The sequence below is a fragment of the Gavia stellata genome, chromosome 1 (assembly GCF_030936135.1).
Source record: "Gavia stellata isolate bGavSte3 chromosome 1, bGavSte3.hap2, whole genome shotgun sequence".
NCBI classification, from domain to species: Eukaryota; Metazoa; Chordata; class Aves; order Gaviiformes; family Gaviidae; genus Gavia; species Gavia stellata.
The window spans coordinates 59,980,015-60,007,415 of NC_082594.1; the positions used below are offsets into that span (position 1 = coordinate 59,980,015).

The 27,401-nt window shown below is 41.4% G+C and overlaps 2 protein-coding genes across 3 annotated transcripts in view; both read right to left on the minus strand.

Annotated features, from left to right (window-relative positions):
• GGACT (gamma-glutamylamine cyclotransferase) overlaps window positions 1–12,150 on the minus strand; it is a 33,307-nt gene extending 21,157 nt beyond the window's left edge. For both annotated transcript variants that reach the window (XR_009484556.1, XM_059832536.1), the window contains exon 1: window positions 12,120–12,150. The gene's annotated coding sequence lies outside the window, so the exon portion shown is untranslated. The remainder of the gene's footprint in view (window positions 1–12,119) is intronic.
• A 6,284-nt stretch (window positions 12,151–18,434) lies between these two features.
• The window catches only part of TMTC4 (transmembrane O-mannosyltransferase targeting cadherins 4), a 53,472-nt gene continuing 44,505 nt past the window's right edge, over window positions 18,435–27,401 (minus strand). Inside the window, exons 13-17 of the mRNA XM_059817680.1 lie at window positions 27,216–27,357; window positions 26,415–26,529; window positions 25,811–25,923; window positions 19,104–19,173; window positions 18,435–18,586 (exon numbers count right to left, since the gene is read on the minus strand). Coding sequence (XP_059673663.1) covers window positions 18,435–18,586; window positions 19,104–19,173; window positions 25,811–25,923; window positions 26,415–26,529; window positions 27,216–27,357 — 592 coding nt within the window. The remainder of the gene's footprint in view (window positions 18,587–19,103; window positions 19,174–25,810; window positions 25,924–26,414; window positions 26,530–27,215; window positions 27,358–27,401) is intronic.

Genomic DNA, 27,401 nt, shown 5'->3' on the forward strand with positions numbered 1-27,401 from the left:
GTGTGGATGCTGAAAAGCAATCATTTATCTTGACCTATATGAATTATTTATCTTGACCTTGGTAGAACTTTTGGCACTGTTGCTCACGATATTCCCAAAGGCAAGCTAGAAAAACATGATTTAACAAGAACTGTTGGTACTTAGGTAAAAAACTGTTTATAAAGACTGTTTAATATTTATCAGAGGTTCATCTCAAACTGGACATATGTACAAAATTTGTTATATTCATTCCAGTAGCAGGAAAATACTGGTACAGTGATGTGAAAGATGCAGGTAATGCCACAATGCAGAAGGCTGTGCACAAGGCTATTGACACAACTGCAAGCCCCTGCACAACTGCTGCTCTGCAGCAGCCATTCAAGCAAGGCCAGTGCAGAGTTCTAAGATTAGCCAGGAATAATCAACTGCATAAACAAAATCTGGGGAAAGATGAGTGTAACAGCAGTTCTGCAGAAAGAGATTTGGCAGTTATAATGATCATGAACTCAACATGAGTCAACAATGTGGTACTCTTGGAAAAAAAATCCTAATGTTTATGTACAAACAAGTGCGTCACTAGTAAGACATGTTAGCACAATCTCCTGCTCTGATCTGGTCACAAATTTAGTAGTATGTCCAGCTTTGAGCAACTGTTCTTCTGGAAATATGTGATCAGGTGGACAGAAAGAACGCAATCATAGGTCAAGAAACTACAACCTACAGAGGAAAAAAAAAAAGAGACTGTACTGTCTTTTATTTTAGAGAAATCACTTATTTTAGAGAAAATAGGGTCATGCCTTTAAGTATATTAAAGCATACTGTAATAGAAAAAGAGAGACAGTAAGTTTCTTTCTGCATCTACTTGGACAGAAGACCCAATGAGCTCTAAATTCCGAAGACAGACATTAGGAAAGACTAACGATCTACTGGTAAGTGCAGTGCCTAGGAAGAGCCTGAACTATCCAGCAAGGCTGGGAGTCTTTCACTGCTGATAATCCTCAGCAGGTCAGTCAAATCTCTATCAGAAATAAAACTACTACTGCCAAACTTGCCTTTTGCCAAGGAACTGGATATGACAATCTCTTAGCTCTCCTTTAAAAAGTAAAAATAAAAGGCAGTTTGATTCATATGCTATGCATGGAAAGTAATGCTAGAGTCATGGAGACTGCAAGAGACTGATTCTGTGGTCCAGTCATTAGACTCCCACTACTTCAAGAAGAGATTTCTAGATGCCACTCCATGCCTGTTTATAAATGGTACATTATGCAATTACTTGATTTTGGAGTTTTTTTCTCCCAAATAGCAATAACCCTGAAAAGAGAGAATGAAATGTTGGATTCCAACCCATTCCCGCTCCACATAGCGCCTCCCAAATACACTCAGAGATATAATCCCCAGATACTACACTGAATGCTTTCTGACCCTACGAATCTTCCATTGCTTTCTGCACTGTCATCCAGTTTCAAAAGGCCAAACAAGACCAAATGCTCCTAAGAGATGTGGGTTAGAGCTCTCAGGACAGAGGGCATGAATCTAATTTTTCTACTTTCTAGGAGATGGCACAGTCAAAGACTGTTGTTAGTCCTGAAGCTGGCTTTGGCACACACGAGGTATGTCTGGCTCAAAGGCCAGCTGCACATCTTTGGCCGATAAAAGCACTGAAAGAAGGCAAAGTGCAAGAACGACCCAGGACTGCACCACCGCAGCCTCAGGAACAGCTGCATAGCCCACTGTTACCATTCCCTCTCTGAAGCTTCTGCTTCTCAGGTAGAAAGCTACACAGGCTTGTGTCCCTCAGGGTTTGCAAGACAGCCATCCCATTTTACATATTGTACCTAAAAGCAGCTAGAATTCCAAATCTAAAAAAGAAGCCTTCTCTCCATTTTGTCTATTTTTCTTCCCAAACACTGTTTTCAGATCACAGATATGAGACATTTTAATCGCAAGAAGTTCTGAAATAATAGCTATTTATTAGATAGTCTAAAAATATAAATTATATTTTTTATAGGCACATGCTTTATTTTATTTGTTCTACTCATAGCAAGCTGGTGCAATAAATCACTTTGGTACAGAATAATTGAAAATCTATACCCTCATGCAGTTTTCCTCCAAGCTGTCGATGTGGCAACTGTAGACAAGATATACCACTATTTTTCTAGACATACAGGAAACAAACAATCTTGCAAACACGTTTGTTCACAGACTGTTTTCGGCACATGTGATCTCACTGGAGATTCACAGGTAAATCGTTACGCATGCGTACTGGTGTAATCCAAAGCAACACCATAGGTCTCATCAAAAAGAACACTGTAAGCTAATACATATTTCTTAGAAAGATAGTTAAGTAAGCTATTATATTGTGGTAGCTAAGACAACATGCTACGCAAGGTACATTCACAGCAGCTCTGCCCACAACACAGAGTTGGGATCCAAGAAGAGCTGTCTAAGTAAATACTAAATTCATGCATGCTGTTAATACTGCTGAGTTTTTACAGATCACAGAAGTACAAGATGACTGGGGAGTTTATGCCTGCTACGAGACAAAAGCATTAATCTTAAGACTGTCTGCTCCACTGTCACTGAAAATACTTCCTAACACTGTTCCCTAAACACACTCCCAAAGCATCACTACTACCCAAAGTAAAAATCCAGCTGACAACATTGTTGGGCTGATGGGCTTAGTGGGCTGGTGTAGAAAACCGGACAGCGATGGGGGGGAATGTCAAAGAAATAATCCATCCCATATATAATCTCAAAAATCACCCCAATAGATTAATTTTTGACATGTCTGATGTGAAACTAAATTACCTGATTTGGCAGGGTCATGAAAGGCAAATTATCCTAAAGGCAATATCATTACCTGAAAGGGGGTTGCAGAGAGGTGGGTGTTGGTCTCTTCTCCCAAGTGACGAGTGACTGGACAAGAGGACATGGCCTCAAGTTGTGCCAGGGGAGGTTCAGGCTGGATATTAGGAAAAATTTCTTTACTGAGAGTGGTGAAACACTGGAACAGGCTGCCCAGGGAAGAGGTGGAGTCACCATCCCTGGAGGTGTTCAAGGAACGTGTGGACGAGGCATTGTGGGACATGGTTTAGTGGGCATGGTGGTGTTGGTTGATGGTCGGATTTGATGATCTTACAGGTTTTTTCCAACCTTAGTGATTCTGTGATCTGCTCCTTCCTTCTAGTATCGTACCTAGCAGGTTACATGTCTGCTGCACCACTCTGCAGACTCTGCTTAAAATCAGGTTACATCAACATTGATGGTCAAAATTAAAACATATTTGATGAACCTAGAATTCAAAGGTCAGTCGTGAACTTTATAGTTTAAGTCTGTCATAAGATTTAGAGCACAAAGCTCTTATATCAAAAGTATATAATTAACAAGATTCAAAACTGAAATGGATCACCATATCAATGAATAAACATTTCCTGTATTCATAATATGAGTGTGATACTATACCTCTGGTAAAGGCAGCTAACTTACAGAGCCTAGCTGACTTCACCTAAAACAACAGTGAAATGGAAGTTACAGATAAGACATATAGACTACAGTTTGACAAATTAAAGAGATTAAATAATTGTTTTGATATATAGAAATTAGAAAAAACCTTCTCTGCATTAATAAGTTCATCATGTACAAAATTAATGATACTTGATACACCCATTAATGTAGTAAACTGTCATCAAGCATGCCTAATTAAAAGATATAACTACTAGCAGTAAAAGAACAGACTAGATGAGCAGATGGATCCAGATATATTTTGACCAAAATTTCTTGATATTTCCACAAGATAAATAAAGGTAAATATAAACAAGAATAGAAGGGAGATGAAAAAACAGCCAGCATATCTCATTAAGAAGCCCCATACTAGAAAGATGAAAAAACACCAATCTTTTCTGTCTTTACTGCACCTGTTTGTCTTCTCCAAGATGTTTTGTTTCTGTTAAGCACGCTTCTTGAAGATTCACATAACTACATAAATAATCACATTACTGAGAAATTTATTATGATGTCTGGAACCACAATCATGAAATAAGGCCCACTGCCTTAGAGCAGTTTCATCAAAAGAAAGAAATCATTAACCTAAAATATAAGTAAAGTCTCTTAAATGTGGATTTTCTTTTACACTCATTCTCTCTTGAGTTTGACTCCTGTTAGAGATAACGGTTAAGAGAACAGGTCTCTATCTACGGAGTCCACAGAAGGCAGAGATTCTTCTTTCTGAGCCCTTCACATCACCTTCCCCAAAGATACTCTTCCCAACCAGACAAAGTTCATAGGCATATAACTTTGCATTACTTTTCATGTTTGAAATGAGCTTCAGAAAGCTTTATTAAGATTTGGCCAGTGGCTGGATTCATATTCTGAAAGTTTTCTTAGCTGTACATTTGAACTGCATCACAGCAAGCACTGCAGCCTTAGAGCAGGTTAGTGGTTTGATGTGTGAAACGTGTATGTGTATGATAAGTGTCCTGCTGGGATTTATTCCCTACGTAATTTTCAGCTAAGGCAAAATTAAGCCTGGGGCTCCACTCCATAAATTGTGTTGAAACATTTCTCTCATTCATATAGTTTCTCAGTTATTTATACATTTTCCTAATATAGTGCAGGCTTAGCTCTGTGCAATTCCATCCAAATTCGATTTAGTTATTCTCCTATGCCCACATCCAAACATCTCACCAAACAGTTTCTCCACATCTCACAGGCAATGCAAGACAAAGTGATACTTAGCATTGTGCAAACTGATGTAGTTTTAAAGCACTGCTTCAAAGTACACATCGCCACACTCCATACATGTGCTGTACTCCATGCTCTTTCAGCGAAAATACTATGCAATACTGAGCTCAGATTCTCACTTACTCATTCTACAGAAAATCTAAGTTTTGATGGCTTCACTAAAATATAGCCTCAAAGAAAATCAATAGCAATTGATATACACTCTTGAGCATATTTGAATGCTGACATTCACTCCAAGATTACGTTTTCCACCTAGTAATCTCTAGTAATATTTTCCTCTCACTTTTCTAATCTCTGTAGGCTTGTCCCATTCTCTTCAGAGTTCTTCCTTTGCCCAGAGTAAGTTTGGGCTTAAATTGTTCTTCAAGCCACAACCTCACTTGAGCACCTGTGCAGGCATGCAGTCAGGGGAATAAGGAAACCTAATGCCTATATCCTTCTACTCCTATCCATAAATCCAAGACCATCACATCTCAGCTGACAACCATGGTAAGTAATTTTTTTTTTATCCCTCATCTGATCATCTGTACCCAACTGCTATTGCTTAAAACGCTCTTCTTCAGTTGCCTTCAATTTTTCCACCCACATATTCTGATAACAGTTCACCTCTGAACAAGTCCTACTGCGAGCTTAAATCTGATCTCACTAACAAAAAATCTGAATCCAGTAATTTTCTCTTCAATTTGTTACTGTGGATGCTTATGTTATTAATCCCCTTCTCTAGCCTCCTAACATTCCTCTTCCTTTTCCATGAGCTTTTCACAACACCCATGAAGGATTCCCATTTTTCCCCAGACTGCAACACTGTCAAGAACCTGTTGCCTAGCTGCAGAACAATGTCCTCTTGGTCCCAGTGTGCTGGGTTGGGTAAATCCATACAAGAGAGCATATTCCGGCACTTGTTCCACATATTGCCAGCGTACAGCCCCCTAAGCCCTTGAGCACAGGAAAAATAAATAAAAAAACAGAGTCCAGAAGAATGTCATCACAAAAGGGAGGCAGGAATTACACAGGAGGACAAACAGAAGGCTGGTGCCTAGCAGCACGGAGATGGACTGCGTAGGGAAGAGCAATTACACGGTATCTTACAAGCTAAAATTAGGGAGATCCCAAAGAAGGGGCCAATATCCCTTCACTGGACACCTGTAAAGATGTTGACACAGGATCAGTTACTTCACTGGGCAAGATCTTCCAATCGCACTTTTGGACTTGCAAACCACTTGAGCCTGCAAGCGTGCTTTCTTGTGATACCAATTATTTTGTAACTTCTAGTTTAGGAATTGCAATTATAGATGTTAAATCAATGATTAAAGCAGCCTTAAACACTTCCCTTCAAGCTTGAAGCACACACTATGTGCTAACAGAATCTGAAATGTTTTATTCCAGAATCTGCAGTGAATTGCAGAGTTAAAGAATAAAATGAGTTAAAGACAAGAGCATTCCAACTTCAAGCAGGGCCCTTTATACACTTTGGCCTATCTACCTACCATTTCCCTCTACATTGAAACAACCCCTAATTTCTTCTAATGAAGCTATCGGCTACTGAAATTCTGTCATGGCCTTACTCTCATATCACAACTAACATGAATCCCCCGTTCATCACTAAGTCTAAATGTCATTCAAAACCACCACAATCACCATTCTTCCAACACAAAACCAAACCAAGACCCTTATTTCTCACTACTTACAGTCTCACTTCCAATATCATTTTTCTCAGCAATGTTTTGAAGAAAATTGGTTTACTTCTATTTTCCTTCTAGGTTTCAGTTTTACTGTGTATGTGGACTGTGCCTCTCCTGATGGGAAATAATCTAATCTGTTACCTTTGATTTCTAGAGAAATCCACACATTCTGAGATCCAAGCAACAACAAAACTGTTATTTACAGAACTTACAGTGGATAGAATCCATAGACATAATTAAAATTACATATTGATCTTAGTGCTAAAATTCAGTGTCCACACTGTAGCCTGCTTAATATGCAATTAAACAACAAACACTTGGGTTCAGTGTAAAAAAAATTCAGAAAGAATGCTATTAATAACTTCTTATGAACCATAGGGTAGTATTCACCTCACTTAATTTCCTGAAGTTTGGAATTTAGCATGGTCATTCAGGCTTCACCAGTTGATGTAAAGAGATGCGAGCTGAATCTCTCGCATCAACTACAAATGAAACTCACATTTCAAATGCAAGTCTGCCATCTAAAGAAGCAGGTGAAAGAGAGGGGCAGTGGTGAGGTACAAACCCACAGTTCTTACCAGTACTGTGTGCCAGTAGAAACAATAAAACCTTAAGTACACAAATTGGACTGCCTACCAGAAGGCAACATGTATCAAATGACATATTTCACTAGATACGTAGACAACTTTTAGTCCCTGTGATGCAGAAGGCAGCAGCAAAGGTACAGGTTGATACCCAGGATATGGAGAAATACAAGAGAAAAAAACTGTAGAAGATCGAGTCCAGATCAGCAGCAAAAAATATTTTGGAGAAAAGTCATTTATACCACCATTCCAAAACACTATTGAAATTGTCCATGATACTGTTACCATAAAGTAACATAATGCCAACAAGTATTCCTGAGGCTTCTGGAAAATATAAGTAAACAGTGAGAGTTTTAGACTTGTGATGAGAAATGAACATCTATGTCTCCTTCCTCACTAAGAGGAAAGCTAAAACCCTGACTGTCGTTGGAGAGCCAGGATTCAGCCAAAAGGGCAGCACAGCAGTCAAGATGATGCTGGCTGGGATCCATGTTTCCTCTGATGTCTCAATGATTTACCTTACTCATCCTTACCTTAAGACTCAGGAACACACCTTGCTGAACAAAGAAAGCAGCAAAGGCTACGAGCACCCTGCATTGTATTAATGGAAGCACAACCAGCAGATTGCGGGAAGTGGTGATCTCCCTTTACTTGACGCTCATTAGACCAAACCTACAATACCGCACCCAGTTTCGGGCCGCCCAGTACAAGGAAGATACTGATAAACAGCAGTGAGTTCAGACGGTCATGGGGCAGGAGCACTTGCTCTGTGAAAAGAAGGTCAGGAAACTGGGCCTGCTCAACTTGAGAAGAGATGGCTTTGGGGTGACCTAGTAGCAGTCTTCCCATACCTATGAGGAGGTTATCCAGAAAATGCAGATAGGCTCTTCGCAGTGGTGCATGTGGGAGTTGGAGAAACATCAGGCATAAACCAAAACAAGAGAGGCCCTGACTTAATTCAAGGAAAAAGGTTTTCATGATGCAGACAAACAAACATTGAAGCAAGCTGCCCAGAGGGGTTGTGTAGTCTCTCTCCCTGTAGGTTTTCAAGACACATTGGATAAAGCCCTGAATAGCCTGATCTGCCTGCACAGGTGACCCTGCTTCAAGTAAGGAGGTTGGACTACAGACTCCCGAGGTCCCTTCCAACCTGAATTTTACTATGACAAAAGTTGTCAGACTGTATCAGGCCAGACAAAATGAGTGGAGGGAAAGGAGAGAAATAGACTTGCAATTACTCTGGTATTATTTGATAGCACATACATTTAAAATTGCAGTATTGTCCTAATACAGATACTCTCGCACAGCTGAAGCCTGGCACAGGTGGGATGACCTCTCTCACAGTTACAGTGGCAACACACAGCACTGGTAAAAGGCAATGCTTCAGGGAAGGGATGAGAAAAAGCAATTCTGCGTGGCCAAGAACTTCTCTCAGAACATCAGCAATATGATAACAACTCCGGCTGTTAGTAAAGGACATGAGCAATTACAGTCAAAACACTGCAGAGAGGTGGTTATATGGGTAATTCAAAAGGAAAAGAGGTGTCTTGTAAGACAGAGAAATCAGGAGTGACACTGATATTCAATGTGTTTTCTCAAGATGTTAAGAGAAAATAGCTGACGCACTTTAAGAAATCACAACGGCCAAAAATCTTAAGGTAAAGGGCATTCTTGAAAAACACTGTAATGGTAACTCAACAGAATGTTATATTATCCTGGTATAGGCTGTTCTTCTTTAGCGTTAACCGGTTTTTGGAAGAGAGCTGTATCCAACATGGTCCATAAAATGTAATTAAACTTCTGGAGTGAAAAAGAGCAGAAAATTCTAAATAGCTGCAGATTTTGATTTAAGAACAGTCATTTACAACTGCTTGAATAATTCTGTTTTTGAAGAAAAAAGGTATTAAGCACACTCTTTAGAGAGACAGAATGAAAAAGGTATTACACTCGCAAACTCAATGACATTACTACATCCATATATTTCCCCTGTCTCTTATTAAATTATCTATGTAATACTTACCCTCTCTGTCAGAATGCTGCAAAAAAGTATTTTGAAAGATGGGAAAAAGAAAGGTAGCATCAGTTCGTATAGAAAATGCATCCTATCATGGCATGTGTTCTCTGCTTAAGCAGTTCGTGTCACTTAAAATGTCATGCAAGTTTCACATTCAATTCTACTTAAATCAAGAGAATTATGAAAATTATTTGACCAGGTTCAAGTTTAAAAAGCACATGCTTTTAGAGCATGAGAAACACACAACAAGACTTGAGTAGGAAAAGAAAAAAAAGTACATTGCTCCAAAAAAGAGATGACAAAAACTACAATGACATGAAGTGTATTTTTTGCTCTGAGCAGTAACTATTAATGCTGCTTATGATTACACAGAAAAATAAATTTGGCTAATCCATCAGAGAGTAAAAGTGTACCGGAGCGAGTAGCAGAAGGCAAATGCCACAACATACTCCTGGAATTTATTATTCTCTTATTTCACTTCACAACACCCTCGTGACCACACCTTTGCACCTGTACCTGCACTCCCAAATTCAAAATGTAGGTCAGGCAGTCACGTAACCTCACTTCCCAAACACTCCCCAAGAAGAGCAAATGCAACCCCATGAACAGAAGCAGAACAGGCAAAAAACGCAGTTACGTCAGCAGTCAAATGAAAGTTATTTTCAAGAGGAAACTTCTTTTGAAATAGGTAATTGGGTTACTATTGGGAGTCACAAGAACGCATAGACAAGGAATGTTGGTTGGAAGGGACCTTTGAAGGTCACCTAGCCCAGCCTCCCCCTCAGAGCAGGGCTAAAGCCAATGCTAGACGACACTTTTTCAAGCGAAGAGGCTGTGCTCAGAGTTAACAGTGGGTGGGAGAGACAGCAGGACGTCTGGTGCAAAACCAGGCCTGGTTTGTGCTCGGTACTCTCCGGAGGCATCTAGCTTTCCACGTCAAAAATCAGCTAAGGAAAGCATGAACTGACATGATGATCCTTTCTAAAGGATAAAAAGCAGACACTGCAGTAAGTGAAGCATTCAAAATAATATTTCTGCCCCGAACCGATAGGAGAAAATGATCAGCAAAAACTCTGATCACAAATAAAAATTTTCTTTTGGTGACTTCTTTAAAAGGAACAGATGACATGACAAAATTATCAACAACATGACACTCTCTTCTGTGACCAAGCAAAGCTTTGTTCAATATTCCAGCGGTCTCAAAACAAACTCATGAACAAGCTCAAAGAAACTTGCTTGCAAAGCTGATGCAACACACCACAGTAATTTGGAAAGTGAGGAGCAAACAAGCTGCAAGTAAGAGAGACATCTCTTCTGTTTAGCTTTTATTTACCAATGGCAATAGAATGCTGTAATACACTTCGGTAAAAAGACATGGTAGTTTTCATATGACTTTGACAGCTCTGACAGAGCAAGGGCAGGAGATGAGTGCTAGCTGAGGATACATACACTTTACAGACACAGTCTAGGTTTCTAAGGCTTTTCTCAGGGGGAGGGGAGAAGGAAGATGGAAATATGCCCATTTTTCATTCAGACATGCAAAATTTAAAGCCTCTCTTAATGGCCTATGTTACACAATGAACAGTTTTAATTGTCAAGAAATTGCTTTTCCAGGTTGACTGCTTGCTTAAACTAGAGACTATATAAAACAAGTCCACTCTTCGCGGAGTTCGACATGAAACAACTTGGCCATGGAGATATTTATAGTTGTGCTTCTGTACGTCAAGCTCTATGTAAGTTGCTACCTTGATATTTTCAAAGCATGGCAAAAATTACAGAAGTAGCAAATTAAAAAGCTCTGAAGCAAGCAGTGAGGAAGTTAACTGTCTTGAGTTAACAGACAAAGCTAAATTAACTTTAACTCAAAAGGTTTACATAACTCTAAAATGGAAAAGGATACAGAAAAAAGCAGGAAATAAAAATATAGTGAAATGAAATCCTTAGGAGGGTAAAAAAGACAAAAAGATTAAAAAAAAAAATCCTGTCCAAGCAATGCAGGCAGAAAGATAAATGCTCTTAAGTGTTATCTTGTGAGGCTATAGCTATCAACCCCCCCAGCTCCTCTTCATCTATGATACCTGAACTATTCTCTTTCTGTTCTCCCTCTGGTTTAGATATTTGTTCTTCAAATCCACACCGCTAATCCTTACAAGGTACAGGTATGTTACGAAAATGAGTATTTGGATCATAACGAACACTGTTGTTCGGAGGATGCTCCGAGCACCTGAATACCAGGAGAACGCGAGGTGCTCACCGCCTTGGCCCGCCAGCAGCGCTTCAAGTTCGGAGTTACGGACAGCTCCCCCTGAACTAGGCTGCTGCTGAAGCAAAGGGCTGCCGGCAGTCCCGCCGCCCCTAGCACGCCGAGGCACACGGCGGGGATCTTACAGGCCCGGCGCACCGCGGGCACCCGGCTCCCCGCGGGGGAAAGGCAGCGCGGCGCCCGGCGAGGGAGCTCTCAGCCCAGCGGCCGGGGGCGGAGGGCGCTGAGCCGCTCGCGGCTCCCGCACGCCACCACCGCCCCGCAAGGAGCCGGCGGAAGGGCTGAGCCGCGCCGCCGTCCCCCACGGCTCACGAGCCCGCCTCCGCCGCCCTCAGCGCTGAGGGGCCGCGGCCAGGGCGTGCCGCCGGCGCTGCGGGGTGCTCTCCGCCGGTGCCAGCGGGCCCGTTCCCCCCGGCGGAGAGCCGGCAGAGCGCTTCGCCGCCGCCGCCCCTCCGCGGAGAGGCCCCAGCCGAACCCGCGGCCTCTGGCGCGCCTCGCGCGGGCTCCCGCCCGCACCTGCTCGCTCCCCCTCCGCCAGGCGACCCCTGGCAGCGGCCGGGCGGCGAGGCGGCGCCAGGGGAACGCCTCGGCCCGGCGGCTGCCGCGGAGACCCGGCCCCCGGCGCCAGCGCCGACCGCGCCGCGAGCGGCTCACCGGCCGCGACGAGGCTCGGCGGCGGCGGCCTCACCGGGAGCGGGGCAAAGGGCGCGCGCGGAAGGCAGCGGCCGCTCGAACGGCGCGGGGCCGCCGCGTCACGTGTCGGCGAGGGCGGGCCGCCCCGCCCCGCTCTGCTCTGCTCTGCCCCGGCGGCGCGGGTCCTAGCGCGCGCCTCCCCGGCGGCCGTTCGCGGCACTCACTCGCCAGCGCTGCCGTCGCCTCCGCGCCTTCGCTTCCGCCTGCGGCCGCCTCCTTCTGCCCGTCCCGGGGCGCCTCTCTGGGGAGTAAGCGGCGGGGCGGGGCGGTGGGGCGGGGCTGGCCGCGGGGCGGGTGCGGGCGGGGCCTCGCCTGCCCGCCCTCCCTCCCTCCCTCCCCCGCGGGCCGGAGCAGCGCGGAGCCTGCGCGGAGCGGCCGCGACGCACAGGAGGGGGTGAGCTGGGGTCGTTCGCCCGAGCCGCCCCGGCTGCGAGAGGGACGGGGCGTGCTCTGCGGGGAGGTGGAAGCCCGGGCAGAGCAGCCAGCCGGGCCCGGAGGCGGGAGGGCAGCGCAGGCCCTGCCAGCAGTAGCGGAGGGCGCAGCGCCCTGCGCTCCCCGGGAAGAGTCGCTCCCAAAAAACCGTCAACGGCAGAAGGATCCACAGTAGCAGCCCCGGGGCCTTCCGTGCTGGAGGCCGTAACAAGCGCGCATCAAGCAACACAACCTCAGGCAGCAGATCTGGCTTTTAGAGAGCTTTAGAAAAGCTTATGATGTTACAAACGGTATCAGCTACTCTGCAGAAGGGGATTTTGGCTGTAGACAGAAACTGATTCTGATCCTGCTGAAGCAGAAGTTTTAAAACTTGGAGCGTGCCAAGTGGCTTTCCATTTACCTCCTGTTCAGGCAGCTTCCCAATTCCCAGCCGAGCACCTCCTCAAGCTGGCTCTGCAGGGATCAGTCTGCTATTTAGCAAAGCATGTTAAGACTCCACACAGTACAATCACTGTCAGAAAATTAATATGCTGGTAGGAGGAATAAGAGTAAGATACTCTTGTGCTCTGTCTGATGCTGAACAATTCGGTACTTGTTTATCTGGAGCACATGAGCGCCATTCTGTAGCCTGGTTATTGGGACAGCAAGTAATGTTTCGGCTTCAGTCCCTCCTCCTTGACCAGTCAGTAAGATAAAAGTTGGGTTGCACCCGTTACAGACTATTGCCTTTTCTTACACAATTAGCATTCGGTAATTCTATTCCCGCTCTAAAGCAGGGTAAGATTTCTCAGCCTCTGCTTTTCTTTCTATAGTTTATTATTTTAGAGGTTGAATTAATTAGTTAGGTATTCCATCACTTTTCTCAAGTGCTGCTTTTTTTTTTTTAGGCATATGCATTCAACATCAATACACTTGTGCAGAATCAAGATTCTAAACTGTTACTCTACAGGGAAGAATGTCTTCCTGTGTATCGCAGTACCAGTCTACCGGGCCCGTTAGATCTTCTTCCCAGCTTGTAGCAGAACCCTGCATAAAAAACTCATTACAAAAATAAACACCATTATCACAATTCAAATCTATGCAGAAAGATAGCAAAATGCAGATTTATTACATGGCTCCATTACAAATGTATTTACTTCTTGCTCAGCTGAAGGTAAATTGGAACTTACCATTGGCAATCTAAATGATTAACACTACATTAAAAACCAGTTCAACTCAGCAATCACAAGCTACTAATTTCAGTATCTGTAGGGATTTTTTTCTAACAAAAATACTTATTTTAAAAAGCCCTGAACCACTTGACATGTATCCTCACTGACACACACTGAATACCCATGCCACAATACTGCAGTGTAGCTTTCTAATACGAAGGTGATCAGTCCTCCAGTGCTCAACAGCCCGTGCAGCTATGCATGTCCTCTTCTTTGCAGTGGCTGCACAGTCCTTTTTCCTTAAAGCACAGGATCCAAGTCGCTGTGTTCATAACATGACACCTATGTACAACCACTTCACATTATAGTGGAGCCCCGCACGCAGCCTAAGTGGCCATTACAAGTGGCACCTGCTGCTTACGGTGGTACATGACAGAAGTTTGGCTCCCTCAGCGTTTTCGTCACAGAAATTCAAACACGTGATCCCACTTTTGTTTCTTGCAAATTTTAGTCTTTTTGAATTAAGCATGCCCTCATAAACACACATTTGGTAGAGGCGTATCAAAAGCTGTGGAAGGAAGCACTACTCAGCGGAAGGGCCAAGTCAAGAATCACGTGGGAATCTTACATGTAAAGGTAGATGTACATGTAGGTATGTAAAGGTACCTATGCTCACATGAAATGTGGAGCACAAGCAGGAACCAACAAATAAATATTAGGATGTTTAAACTAAAAAAACCCCACCACATAGAAATGGGCTATGCTATCACATTCAACATTGTAACAGCTACAACTCGAAGTAGCAACTTCAATTTAAGAAAAAAATCTCACATTTGCAAATTTACAGTTGCTTTAGATTACTTTTAAAACAAAGTGAAGGACACAAAAAGTCAATTCAATAAGAAGTTGTTACCATTTATTGTGATTATAGACAAGCTAACAATGGATTGAACTGGACCTGACTGTTCTGTTTCCATAGGCAGAGGTTTGACATTCAGATGCTTTATCAGCCATATAAATTTAACTGTCTGCAGAAAGCTCTTAATTTGTCTCATCCCATTCCCACATCCAGCTACTATAACTCTCTGACTCTCAAGGGAAGTACCTGCCAATTTGCTTCAATGTCAGTCTTTCAATATTCTTGGTGCAGATAATGTATGAGAATGCTAGAGGTGTACGGGACCAGATTACTTCAACTGAAAGTAGCAGTGAGATTTTCTTCATACATATGAGCTGATCACCTTAGTTACCCTTTGAAGTTAGTGAAGAGGAATACCTGCTTCAATACCTGCCTCACATTGTAAAGATGCTTTCTTTCAGAGATGACTCATGTTTCAGATTACCTGTTTTTTTTTCCCAGTGACTATACAGAGAAACTAGGATGAATAGCTGAGATGCAGGTATCTCGAGTATGAAGGAAACAAGTTCCCAGTTCGAAAGTATTGAAGCTTTTTATTTCCGAGTGCTCATAAACACACACACAACCCACATCTCTAAAGTTTAAATCCTAAGTATAAAACTAAATAACAGGAAACTTCATGTACATGGCATTGGTCTAAACATGAGAGAAACGTACAATTAGGGAACTCCTGTGGAAGTTTTTGGTGAAAAGAGACTGTCATCCATAGCAGTCGTTGTGAATATTTTTCTGACTCCATTCTGTGCATTGAATCATTCTGTATTTCTCTTCTCAGAACTGAATTTGAACAAGCAATCTTTGAAAAAAAAAAAATGCATCCAGGTTTCTTAATTTCACTACAGAATCAAGCAGGCCAGCTGATAAGAAGGAAACATTAATCTTCTGTAATTAGCAATGGTGGAAAGGTAACGTGGGGAAAAAATCCAGCATGCTGGAAAGACAGACAATGTTTGTAACAACAGTTACATACAAACCCACTTTTTCTTCACCTTTCTCTCTTCCAGGTTGTCTGTTCTGCGCTATTCCAGCAGTCGGTTGTGAGGTATAAAAAAAACAAGCAAAAGGTTAACATTGTAGCCATTTTAATAAAACTCATTGTGTTATTTGCACTCTCAAAATATTTCTGAAAGTAAAGTAAAAAAATATTTAGCATTCTTGAAAGTCTTAAGGAATTTTTTATTAAAAAAGCAGTCTTGTTTGTTGCTTCTTTTGAATCCAATTCTGCCTCAACATTACGCTCAGACCTAAGTGTATCCTTCTTATTACCATCATAAAAGTAATCACATTGAATTTCTATAGCACTGAAAAGGATATAAAACAAATAAACCCTCACAAAAATATATACAGGTAGCCAGAAAACTAATCAAGAAGAAATCATGTTGTCTGTATTGAAGAGTAAACACCATTTTCAAATACTAACAAAACACCCAATTTGTTGGCATGTCTCTTCCATCTAAGACTCTTGAGTAGAAGGACAAACTGACTTTCACAGAGGAATTCCTACAACAACTTTGGTTCGTAATGACCTAGAGAGAATTCATATCCCATACATAATATTGATCTAGTGGATTTCTGTAAAGCTAATACAGCAGGCAATAGGGAAAACTAGATGTGTGAACTTCATGATGAGAATAATAATTTAAACTCAGTATGTCATATTCCAAATATACAGAAAAGACCTGATTATATTAAACACATTTATCTTCTGCTATAAACTAGCTCATCCAGCCAGATGCCAACTCTTCAATACCTCATGACTGAAGTAGCTAAGTGTTCTCTGTGTCTGATGAATAATAGGCTCTGTATGGAAAGGCTTAAAAGTGTGCTGTTTGTACTGAAGGGTGTATCTATTTCAGCATGTTTCAGATACAAAAGTTGGTACTGACTAAACTATGCTGGTTACCAGAAGATGACAGCCATACTGCTGCAGCGTTCTACTGGATCAGTAGAGATACTTATCAAAAAGCATGTTTATATCCTGCAAATATATTCAGAAACTAGTTTCTGAAAATTTTGTCCAGAAACCAGAAGAAATGGAAACAATTGCATCAGCTTAGTACCCTATATGAACTAATTAGTCCTGCTGAGAAACAGACTGTATTAGCAAGAGAGGAGCACTGCAGTAGCACAAATACATGCCTCTGGTACCTCAACTAAAATCAGTATGGCAACATACTATGTAATGTAGACATCTTAATTCATTCAAAGTCAAATCTGTGGACAACACCACACTGCCACAGCCTTGCTGGCTAGATTTACAGTTAGGCTGGCAAAAATATTACATTAAAGTAGCTGCACTACTTGTAGTACCCAAATGAGCTTTGTCAGAGGATGCTTTGGTAGCTCTGCAGTATTGCAATGTGCTCTGTAGGCACACTTGGTTCTTGAAACACCTTTTAAGAACAAGTATCATTTCCAAGCAAATTTATAATGTAAAAGTAGCCTAGGTTCCAAGCATAGTATAGATGTAGAATGATTACATGATGGTCAGATGGCAAGGTCACACAACATCCTGTCCTACAGCAGGCATTCCCTCTATACTTTAAATGGTTCCACACATAGGTGACATTCCATAATCTCTATACAATAATCATTAGACAAATTAGGAAAGCTGCAAATACCGCATTGATCATTTTTTTCCTATGAGGGGGGACAGAGGGAAAGGATAAAGGAATATAAAAAGAGAGGTAAAGTTCCTCAGTTTTCACATCCGATAGCAATCTTACAATTGTAAAGAAAAAAACTAACAAAAAAATAGATGCATGACTTCTTCCTGAAGCAGGAGTGTAAATATTAGCACAAGACAAACACCTCTGGACAGCCAGAGTTTAAAGTGTGTTAAAGCATAGGACATTTTGAAAAGTGACATTGTATCAATGTGTACCACCTCTGAATCATCACACATCAATGTGATCGGTTTATGCATTAACAGCTATGCTTATTTAACTGCCACTTCAGTAAACGTATGAGCCACAGGAGACAAAGGTGAATCTGAGTTCTTTCCAGTTAATACATCAACAGCCAAGGTCAGGTGCTCTGCCCAGTTACTTTTTTACAGAAATTCTCTCCTTATTCACCAACAATACAGGAGCTGAAAGGTGTAATGTCCTTAACTGGAAAGGACTGAAATGCCTGAGAACACAGGAATTACCTCTTGTAGACACTATACTGTATTTAGACCACTGACCTGTGGCAGGAGCTAAAGCAATTCTGACTTGTTGCCCAAGTTGTCTATGCTAGATGAGGCTGCCTGCAAGAACAGAAACTCTAGCTGACTCCTCTGTCACCTCACACTTCTTTTCCCTTTGCTGTTTGCTAAAATCTGTCTTAATCTGAGAGTATTTTCTCCACTTGAGCAAACCTCAGTACACTGGTTGACAAATGTTTATGGTCAAATCCTTGTCCTCATTTACTCCTGTACAAATCCGACACTTCGAAGGGTGGAACCAGAAACAAGAACAAGAGCGTAACTCAAGTTACAAGAGTAGACTGGTGTGCTGGAGAGAATCCATTCTTCCACTGGCTCAGCAGGACTGGCAGTAGAAGGCAGTAATAAAACTGAAGTGGACAGATATTCTTTGTACTTGAGAAGATCAGGATTTAAACAGGAAATTGCACTTTTTTTAGAATCACTTTCAGAAATAAAACTGCCTTCTGATATTTATCCTGCTACTAAAAAGTCAGATGAAGATATCAAATTACAAGTGAAAGCTGTGAAATTCCATCTGCATTGCTTTCATATACCTATAAAAATGTTCTAAGGGACTTTAAAAGCAGTTCAAGAGTAAAAGTAAAATGATCCCCCAGACTGCAGCTGAAATGTTAGGATCTGTAGGAGGGCATAATTGGACATTGAAGTGTGCATTGCTGGTGGTGGTGTTATTTTTGAGAAATAATGACTGAATCGTTTACATGGTCAAAAGTACCCATGTAACATTAATCATAAACAGCATGCACAGACAATCTGAAAAGAAACATCAGGCACCGCCTTTCTTTTGCAATTGCTCCAGTTTTCTTCTTAAGAGGTTGTAGTTTTCCTTGGTCCCGGGTGCCATAGGATCAAGCTTCAGAGAGACTTCATAGTGCTTCTTTGCTAAGTCAAGATTTCCCCAGCGATGATAAAGCACAGCTGGAACATCAATGAGGAATTTCATTAGCAATATTGTTGAATAACGTGCAATCTTGCCAATCACTTGGAAAACAACATTAAAGCATTTGTTTCCAGTGAGGGTCTCTCGCTGGCTGGTGGCACAGTAGCTGCTTGTTCTGTTGCCAAAGGCAGGAGCAAAGCCTGGGAGCAGAACTGGCATGGGAATGATGAAGGAATGAATTACACTGCAGCCATAAATGGCAGCTCTTATCTGGTGAGCTCATTGCGGGTTACAAGCCTAGCATAAATGAACCAATTTGCAGACACTGAAGTGCAGCTACCTCTGGGCTGGATTGTACAGCCCTCTTGGTCTGTCATATCGTGTGACAGCTTTTCTGGTTTAGTGCCCTGTTCTTCTGGGTGGCAGTTTTTCTAGGAAGTAAAATAGAAATCTGCCCAGCAGGAAGAAGGCTCAAAAGATTGTTTTTTCTTTTTGAACACAATGAATATGAACCAAACAAACAATACAGCTGATAAGAGTTAGAAAGGCTCTTACCCAAATTACCATGATAACTGGCAGCATTTGGATTGGCTTTAATTGCCTTGAGGAACAAAGCTTCAGATTCCTGAATAATTTAGAAGAATAAGTCAACAGGACAGTCTACTCTTGTAGTATACAAAATAATGCAAAATTTACCCATGATTGTAATTAAAAAAACCCCCCAAACTATGCCATATCTGTATGATACCACTGTATGTATATTCTAAGCCTGCATGATCCTGTAGCTCAAGTGGCTACAGCCTCCAGAAAACACTAATACTGCTACAAATAAGTGCCATGCTTTCACAGGCTGCTGTTATTTTATCAGAAAGCTATTAAGTGCTAGTGAAGTTTGCAAAGCAGTTTACTTATTTTTTTTTTTGCATAGTTATAATATTTTCAAACATTACCTACTGAAGTTTTCCCTACTTATTCAATCAAGTTAAGGATAATAGAATTCAGTATCTGAGCAAACTGCTTTTAGACACCTTTCCCTTTAAAATAATTATTAGCATTTAAAATGGGGGCATTCCAGTAAACCCCTTTCAAACAGATGTTTCAACATGGTTCTCAATGAAGAGTAGCTGAGTGCCTGTTACTTAAAAATCAAGTCAACTCAAATATTCCTCACATTTCCTCACAAGTTATCTTTTCCATATTCCCACTTGTGGTGTGTACTCTTAGGACTGTTGAGTACTACTTAGAAAAGCTGAGCTCCCTCACCAAATATTCAGATAACAATTTACCACTAAATTTATTCTCTAATTCAAACATTTTTATTTTCCCAAACTAGCTGCTAATATAGGTATTTCTGTTCCAGAGCATATTTCCTGCAGAAGTTTAAAAAGATACACCCCCCCGCCCCGGCAAATGGAGCACATTTACTCACTTGCATGCAAGTAAATTTAGAGAGCAAATTTTACATAGATTTCTATGCTGTGCTGTGTTTTAGGGAAAGTTGCCCATTCAGTTTCAATGCAAATGACCTGGAGATAAAATTACCTCAGTGTGGTATGCTTCCATCTGAATGCACATACTTGCTGTCTGAGGTATGTGAGAACAATGACCTGGGGAAAAGGCCTTTCCTTTGTGCTAGGCTTTTATTACTTATATCCACAAAACACAACACAGACTCTACCAAAAAAGAAAACCTGTCAGCCAGATTTTTGGTTCCACCGTCTTCTCATGTGAAGCATGAAATAAGTCTCTGCAAGGGTCCCTCAGGGGACAAGAAATTTCTGATGTCAAGATTGAGTCACTCAACTTTGAGTGACTTAAGAGCTTCCCAGTATGTCCAAATTCAAACCCAAACTACATGCTCCTTCCAAAGCATTCCCGAGCACAGCTGAGGCTGCCACTCTGAAGCCAAGAGAGACTGATGCAGAAAGTGCCTTCATCTTCTCACGTCAAGGGAATTACAAACCCTAGGGTTCTCGACGAATCCTTTTGCAGGACATCCTATTTCAGGGGAAGGAATACTTGGATAGGAGTGAACAAGGTAACCAGATGTCTGGAAATTTAGGGACTATATGACTCCATAGTGCGAGTTTTAGCATTGCTTTTCCCTGGCATAAGCAACAGCTCCAGCATTCTCATACCCAGACTATTAGTATTCCTGGATGCATTGGTCTCTTTGAAACCCATACTATTTAGTGTCTTCATTAATGTTTTGGATGATGGGACTGAATGCACTTTCAAAAACTTTACAGATCACACTTAAGAGGAGGGAGTGGTCAATACACTGTAGGGGGGAGCTGCTATTCAGAGGGACCTGGACAGGACAGAGAAATGGACTAGCAGGAATCACAGAGTGACTGAGGTTGGAATGGACTTCTGGAAGTCATCTGGTCCAACCTCCCTGCTCAAGCAGGGCCAGCTGCCCAGGACCATGTCCAGGCAGCATCTCCAAGGATGGAGACTCCACAACCTCTCCGGGCAACCTGTGCCAGTGTTCAGTCACAGTAAAAAAGTATTTCCTGATGTTCACAGGGAACATCCTATATTTTGGTTTGGGACCATTGTTTCCTGTCCTGTCACTCAGCACCACTGAAAAGAGCCTGGATCCATCCTCTTTGCACACTCCCTTCAGGTATTTGTATACATTGAGATCATCCCCCTGAGACTTCTCTTCTCCAGGCTGAACAGTCCCAGTTCTCTCAAGCTTTCCCTACAGAAAAGAAGCTCCAGTCCCTTCATCACCTTCATGGCCCTTCACTGGACTCTGTCCAGTATGTCCATGGCTCTCTGGGAACTGGACACAGGACTCCAGGTGTGGCCTCACAAGTAGAGATGAAGAATCACATCCTTCAGTCTGCTGGCAACACTCCTAACACAACCCAGATATCTAGCCTTCTTTGCCGCAAGTGCACCTTGATGGCTTATGTTCAATCAGTCTGGTGTCCACCAGGACCCTCAGGTGCTTTTCTGCCAAGCTGCTTTCCAGCTGGGTGGCCCCCACCAGGTACTGTGCCTGGGCTTGGTTCCTCTCCAGGTGGAAGGCTTTGCACTTCCCCTTGTTGAACTGCATGAGGTTCCTACCAGCCCATTTCTCCAGCCTGTCGAGGTCCCTCTGGATGGCATCATGACCTGCTGGCATATCAGCCACTCCTCCCAGTTTTGTGCCATCTGCAAACTTGCTGAGGGTGCACTCTGCCTCATCATCCAGTTCAATAATGAAGATGTTGAACAGGATTGGACTTCAGGAATCCCATGAAGTTCAACATGAGTAAATGCAAAGTCCTGCATCTGGGATGGGATAACCACATGCAAAAGTACAGGCTGCGGGGCAACTGTCTAGGTAACAGCTCTACAGAAATGGATCTGGTGGGCCTGGTAGACAGCCGATTGAATAAAAGCGATCAACATACCCTCACAGCAAAGATGACCAATCACATCCTGGGCTGTATTAAGTACAAGTACAGCCAGTAGGTCCAGGGGAGTAATCCTTCTCTTCTACTTAGCACTTGCGAGACCACACCTGGAGTATGTGTTTAGGTTGGGGCTCTCCATGACAAGAAAGACACGGACATACTTTACTGAGTCCAGCAGAGAGGCACCAGGATGTTTGGGGGCTGGAGCAGAAGACCTACGAGGAACAGCTGAAAGAACTGGATCTCTTCAGCCTTCAGAAGAGATGAAGGGGAGACCTCATTGCTATCTACAGCTATCTGATCACATGATACAGAGAAGATGGAGACAGACTCTTCTCACAGTGAAGTCTGTGAAACAGGATGAGACACAATGGATGGAAGTGGCATACGGGAAATTCCAATTAGATAAAAGGAAGCAATTTTTTTTGTTACCATAAGGGTGGTCAAGCACTGGAAGATGCTGTCCAGAGAGGTTTTAGAATCTCCATCCATACAGGTGTTCAAGATGCAACTGGAGATGGCCCTGGTTTGGGTCAGGGGTTGGACTAGATGACCTCTGGACGTCCCTTCCAGTCAAAATTATTCCATGATTCTAACTCAGTCACCTGAGGGACATACTGAGACTCAAACATTTGGCAAGTCTAGTGGTGTTGCAAGATAACATCCTCTTTTCATACAACCACCCAGGCCTAAAAATCAACAGTGGATTGGCACTTGAAAGCATGTAGTAGTCAAAAGTCCCACAAAGTTGTATTTTTTTCCACTGCAAGTTTTAGTATTTTGGTCTAATAAGTAAATTTCTGCTTTCTTCACTGGGCAGGTTAACAGCAATCAAAGTGAAAGATGTGCTGATCAATCAGTTCAGTATTATCCCTATAAGTTGCCATCTACACAAAGGAGAAGCACCTAATGTATGGACGACTCCTTTCACTGCTGAAGCACGATGGGACAACATGTGTAATGTGTTTCCAAAAAATTTAATGGAATACATTCTCAGAGTTGGCTGCCATTACCATACATCTTCAGCTACATGCTGAAAACATTTTTGTCACTACTGCTTTGCTCAGCAGCTAGTAGAAGCATACTGGCTGATTAAAGGCTATTTGAGGTGCATCATATTCATATTACAGTAGATATATGGAGTAAATATACATTCCAGTACATCCAGTGATATTTCAAATTGCTATATCTTGCCAAATCTTTAAGTGTTGCCAAGAAGCTTGCACACTGCATATAGCAAAGGCTTTGGGTAAGCACACTGCATTCCATCTGCTGCCAAGGCCACAGCACAAAATTGTAGTCTGGCTTTATTTCAAATACAAAAAATGCTGAATGGTTTTGATTTATTGTACTTTTTACAGAAAAAGCATAGATGTATACGTAACAAAAATACAGAATACATATTCTCAAAGAACTAAAGATAGCTTGGTTCTTCATCCATTGCAACAAGAACAAGCATTTAAAGGAGAACTCTAACTTGGTATAACAGATGTTAATTAAAAAACAAAACAAAAGCACCGAAACAGCTCATCCTTTATGTGCTTTTGGTTCTGGAACAATAAATCATTCATGAGTAGATACAAACAGAAATCATAAAGGGTTGGGGTTTTTTTGGTCACTTAGGAAAACCATCTTCTGCTGAAAATCAAAGTGCATTTGAAACTGAAGGAGAATATTGTGTGCTTATTGGAAGGAAATCTCTCATAACATAGTAAAACCTTTTTGACTCAATGTCTTTTAAAATAAGAGATAACAAAACAAACCCCAGAACAAATCTTACTTTACAGCAACAGAGCCAATACAGTAACAACTTTTATACAGACACATAACAAGTAACCTAATAAATGAAATGCCTGAGGTTATACAACACATCAGACATAGCCAGGCAGCCCTCTGAAAATTACCTCCATCACCTTGTCAGTCTCCATCCCCTCCTCCTCCCCTCCCATCCTGAACAGTCAATAAAAATCCTTGAAAAGCTATCCACTTCTCTCTGTTTTCACATGGTGAGGGGGTGGACAAGAAATCTGAATTTGCCATGCTTTTTATTGTCATTTAGCATTCTCCCACTTAAAAAAACTGCATCTCCTCTTTCCAGGCAATGCAAAATATAGCTGCTGAGATCATACCTTTTCTAAGTGAGTCCACTTTTCAATTCCTTTAATTTTCTCTCCCTGTTATAACCCATCAATTTCAAGTTACTAGTTAAGTTTTTTGCTCTACGCATACCTACTACTCCATATTGAACTATTAAAACACTCACTGGCTCCCTGCTTTCTTCCCTGGGCTCCACTGCTGCTTTTGCTTTATTCAGGATGCTGACTTGAAAGCGTCATTTTCCCCTACTATCATTTCTACTTTGTCTCCAACACGTTCCCCTGCAGCATAATGACTTTTCAGAGCTAGCAATCAAAATCACTACCTCCTTTTTTTATTCTTTAAATCCGCTAAGGCAGACTTGTTTCTCCTACACCTGGAAAAGTTTTCTAGCTTGTTTTCAACTTATTTTTTCTACTTATTTCATTATAAATGCTCTTTATTCTGTCATGCTGCATACTCTTCTTTATGAATAACTATACAATCCTCTATTCTTTCACAGTCATGACTCACCGAAATAATTCTAACAGTTACCTCCTCCATCATCTCATCCCTTATACATTCTGGATGTTAATTTGTATCCTTCTGGAACTTTGTTAAAGTAACCTAAAATATGTATTTTGTAACAGTCTTGGGTGGAGGGAAAAAAGAAATAGAGTGTAGAGAAAAAACCCCAGCCAGCCTAGAGAAACAAAAGCAAGCGGTGGGTTGTCACAGGCCCTGGCTTCACATGTGGACAGGTCATGACGCCACAGCTGAACAGGACTGTAGAAATTTAAGTAATTGGTGGAAAAACATATCTATTCTGAGAAGTTTAACAACATAAAATCTTCTTACTTTGCATCTACGAAGGATGTTCTTTCAGTGCTGCTAACATTATCACTATCAAAAAGCCTTCAAAGCCCCCAAAAGCCATAGGACAGTAAATGATGTTTTTCTGGGGAATACAAAAAACTTCCTTGATTATTAATTTGTCCCTATCACATACATACATGAGTGACTATGGAGTCAACTAGAACAACTAAGTGTATTAACTGTGTATGATTCATTCTCTATCAGCTCATACAATTCCTTTTGGAAAGTAACTCATTCTCATCAGTTCCATTATATTTACTACTTGTAAATGTAAGCAGCTAATGCTGAGGTACCACTCACGGGCTGGTCCACTGCATCAAAGAGAAAGTTCAATACATTGCTTAATTGACTTTTTCTCATAATATCCTGGGATTACTCAGGTATCCCATCCTCAATCTGGGATTAACAAATCTGTAATATCTCTGTTTTAGATAGCATCTGAGGCAAAGAGGTTAGAATTCCTATTTGGTAATGGTAAGCCTTGCTTCCTTTACATACCAAAAGCACAATGACTAGCATATCACATCCAATTTTAGTGCCTGAACCAAGGCCTCTAAATCAGAGCAGGCTGTCTCTATTGGCAGCGAAGCAACATAAGACCCTAACTGCCCTCTAGTGTGCTTAAGAGCCTATTTCTCTCCACTGACCACTAACATAGTTTAGGGCAGCAATGTTCCAAACTCAGGCATCTAAAATAAGGTGGGATGAACTTAGACCAGAATCACACAGCAATACTGTGACAGAAGCGGGCATCGAAACCTGATTATCTAAGGCATAATCCCACAATGACCTCCTCAAACAGTTTCTACAAAAAACTTACACAGAGTTTAAACAGGAAAAAAACTCAACAAACAAACCCCAAACGCAAAACCCAACACTCAGAAAGCTCTTGTTACCTACCTTATATTTTTGCAATTTCCCCAGTACATTTGCCAACGAAAACATAAGGGAATGATCATTAGGTATTAATTCCAGAGCCTCTCTTCCAACTGCTTCTGCTTGAGCTAGATTGCCTGGGAGCCCATGTAGTGGAAGAAGAGAAGGCATTTTTTAACACAGCCTTATTAGTTACTTTTCATGCTGCAAGCATGCTTACTGTATGAATAGCTGATTACATGCATTTTAAAAGAAAACCAGGTATCATACATAGACACACAAACGTAAAGCCCTGCAAAATAAGAAAATAGAAAACCTCCATTTTGTTTTCAACAGGTAACACTTTCAGAACAACAACAAAGCACAGATTCAAATGTTCTGAAGTTTGGTCTGTAATACAAACACGCTTACACAGTGATGGCATTTCAAACAAGCATCAGAAATTCAATTTATGGGTTGGATTTCAAGTGATGCTCTGAAACTACTGAGTCAGAAGGTATTCTTATATTTATAGAGAGTGTCTTGGTAGCTGAGTAAGAGGCAGAACTCCTTTTAGATAAATACAGATACAGCTTTACGTTTTGCAAGACATGGAATTATTCATTAAAACATTCAAATGGGCTTATACCTGTGTTATCAAGCAATATAATCATATTGTTCCAAGCCAAACTATGCTCTGGTTTCAGAACTGTAGCATTCCTCCATGCATTCAATGCATCTATATGGCGATTCAAATCTGCATACTAAAAAGAAAGAAAATCCTAGTAATTTCACCCTGATTTATTTTACTTTCTTATAATGCACTAAAGACACTAAAGAGTTGTTAATGTCTCATTCCATTCCAGTAGAACTTGTTTTTATAGACACAAATAAGAAATGTAAAAAGAACACTAGGGTAGTATGGAAGATAGACTGCTATATACTAATTTTACACTTTTACACTGCTTTTCTCTGGGAGCCAGGTTTGTTTTCATATATGCATGTACCAATAGGATGGGGAGGAAAACCAGCATGCAATTTAGAAATCTACACAAGAGGATAAGTAAATATTTAATAGAAATATTCCGAGTAATCGAATTGGATTTTTTTTGGCAGAGTTCTAATACCTACCAATTTGTTTAAATACACTAATGACTGCAAAACAGTCTAATATTGAGAAATTATTAATAATATCTCTTGAACAAAATAACACAATCTATATTTTTGTTTACATATCTTTATATGAAAAAGTAGGACTATCAAAGGTGGCATGGAAGAAAGTATACTGGGAAAGCAATAGGAAAACTATTGAAAACATGAAATCACCCTGAACTACAAATCAAGCAAACTGGAATAACTATCAGCATTTAACGGTACAGCAGAATTACATATATACACACAAACACACACAGATTACTGTGATAGGTATCATTTATTCAAAAGCACTTACCAACCGCCCTAAATTGTAGTAACAATCTGGATATTTTTTCCTGTGTTTAATTGCTGTCCAGTAGCTTTGCTCTGCCTCTTCAAACCTTCTTAAACTGTTCTGTACTATTCCTAGATTCATCCATGCAGCAGCAAAATCAGGTCTGGGCAAATGGGGGGGGGCGGGGAGGGCGGAGGAAAAAAAAAA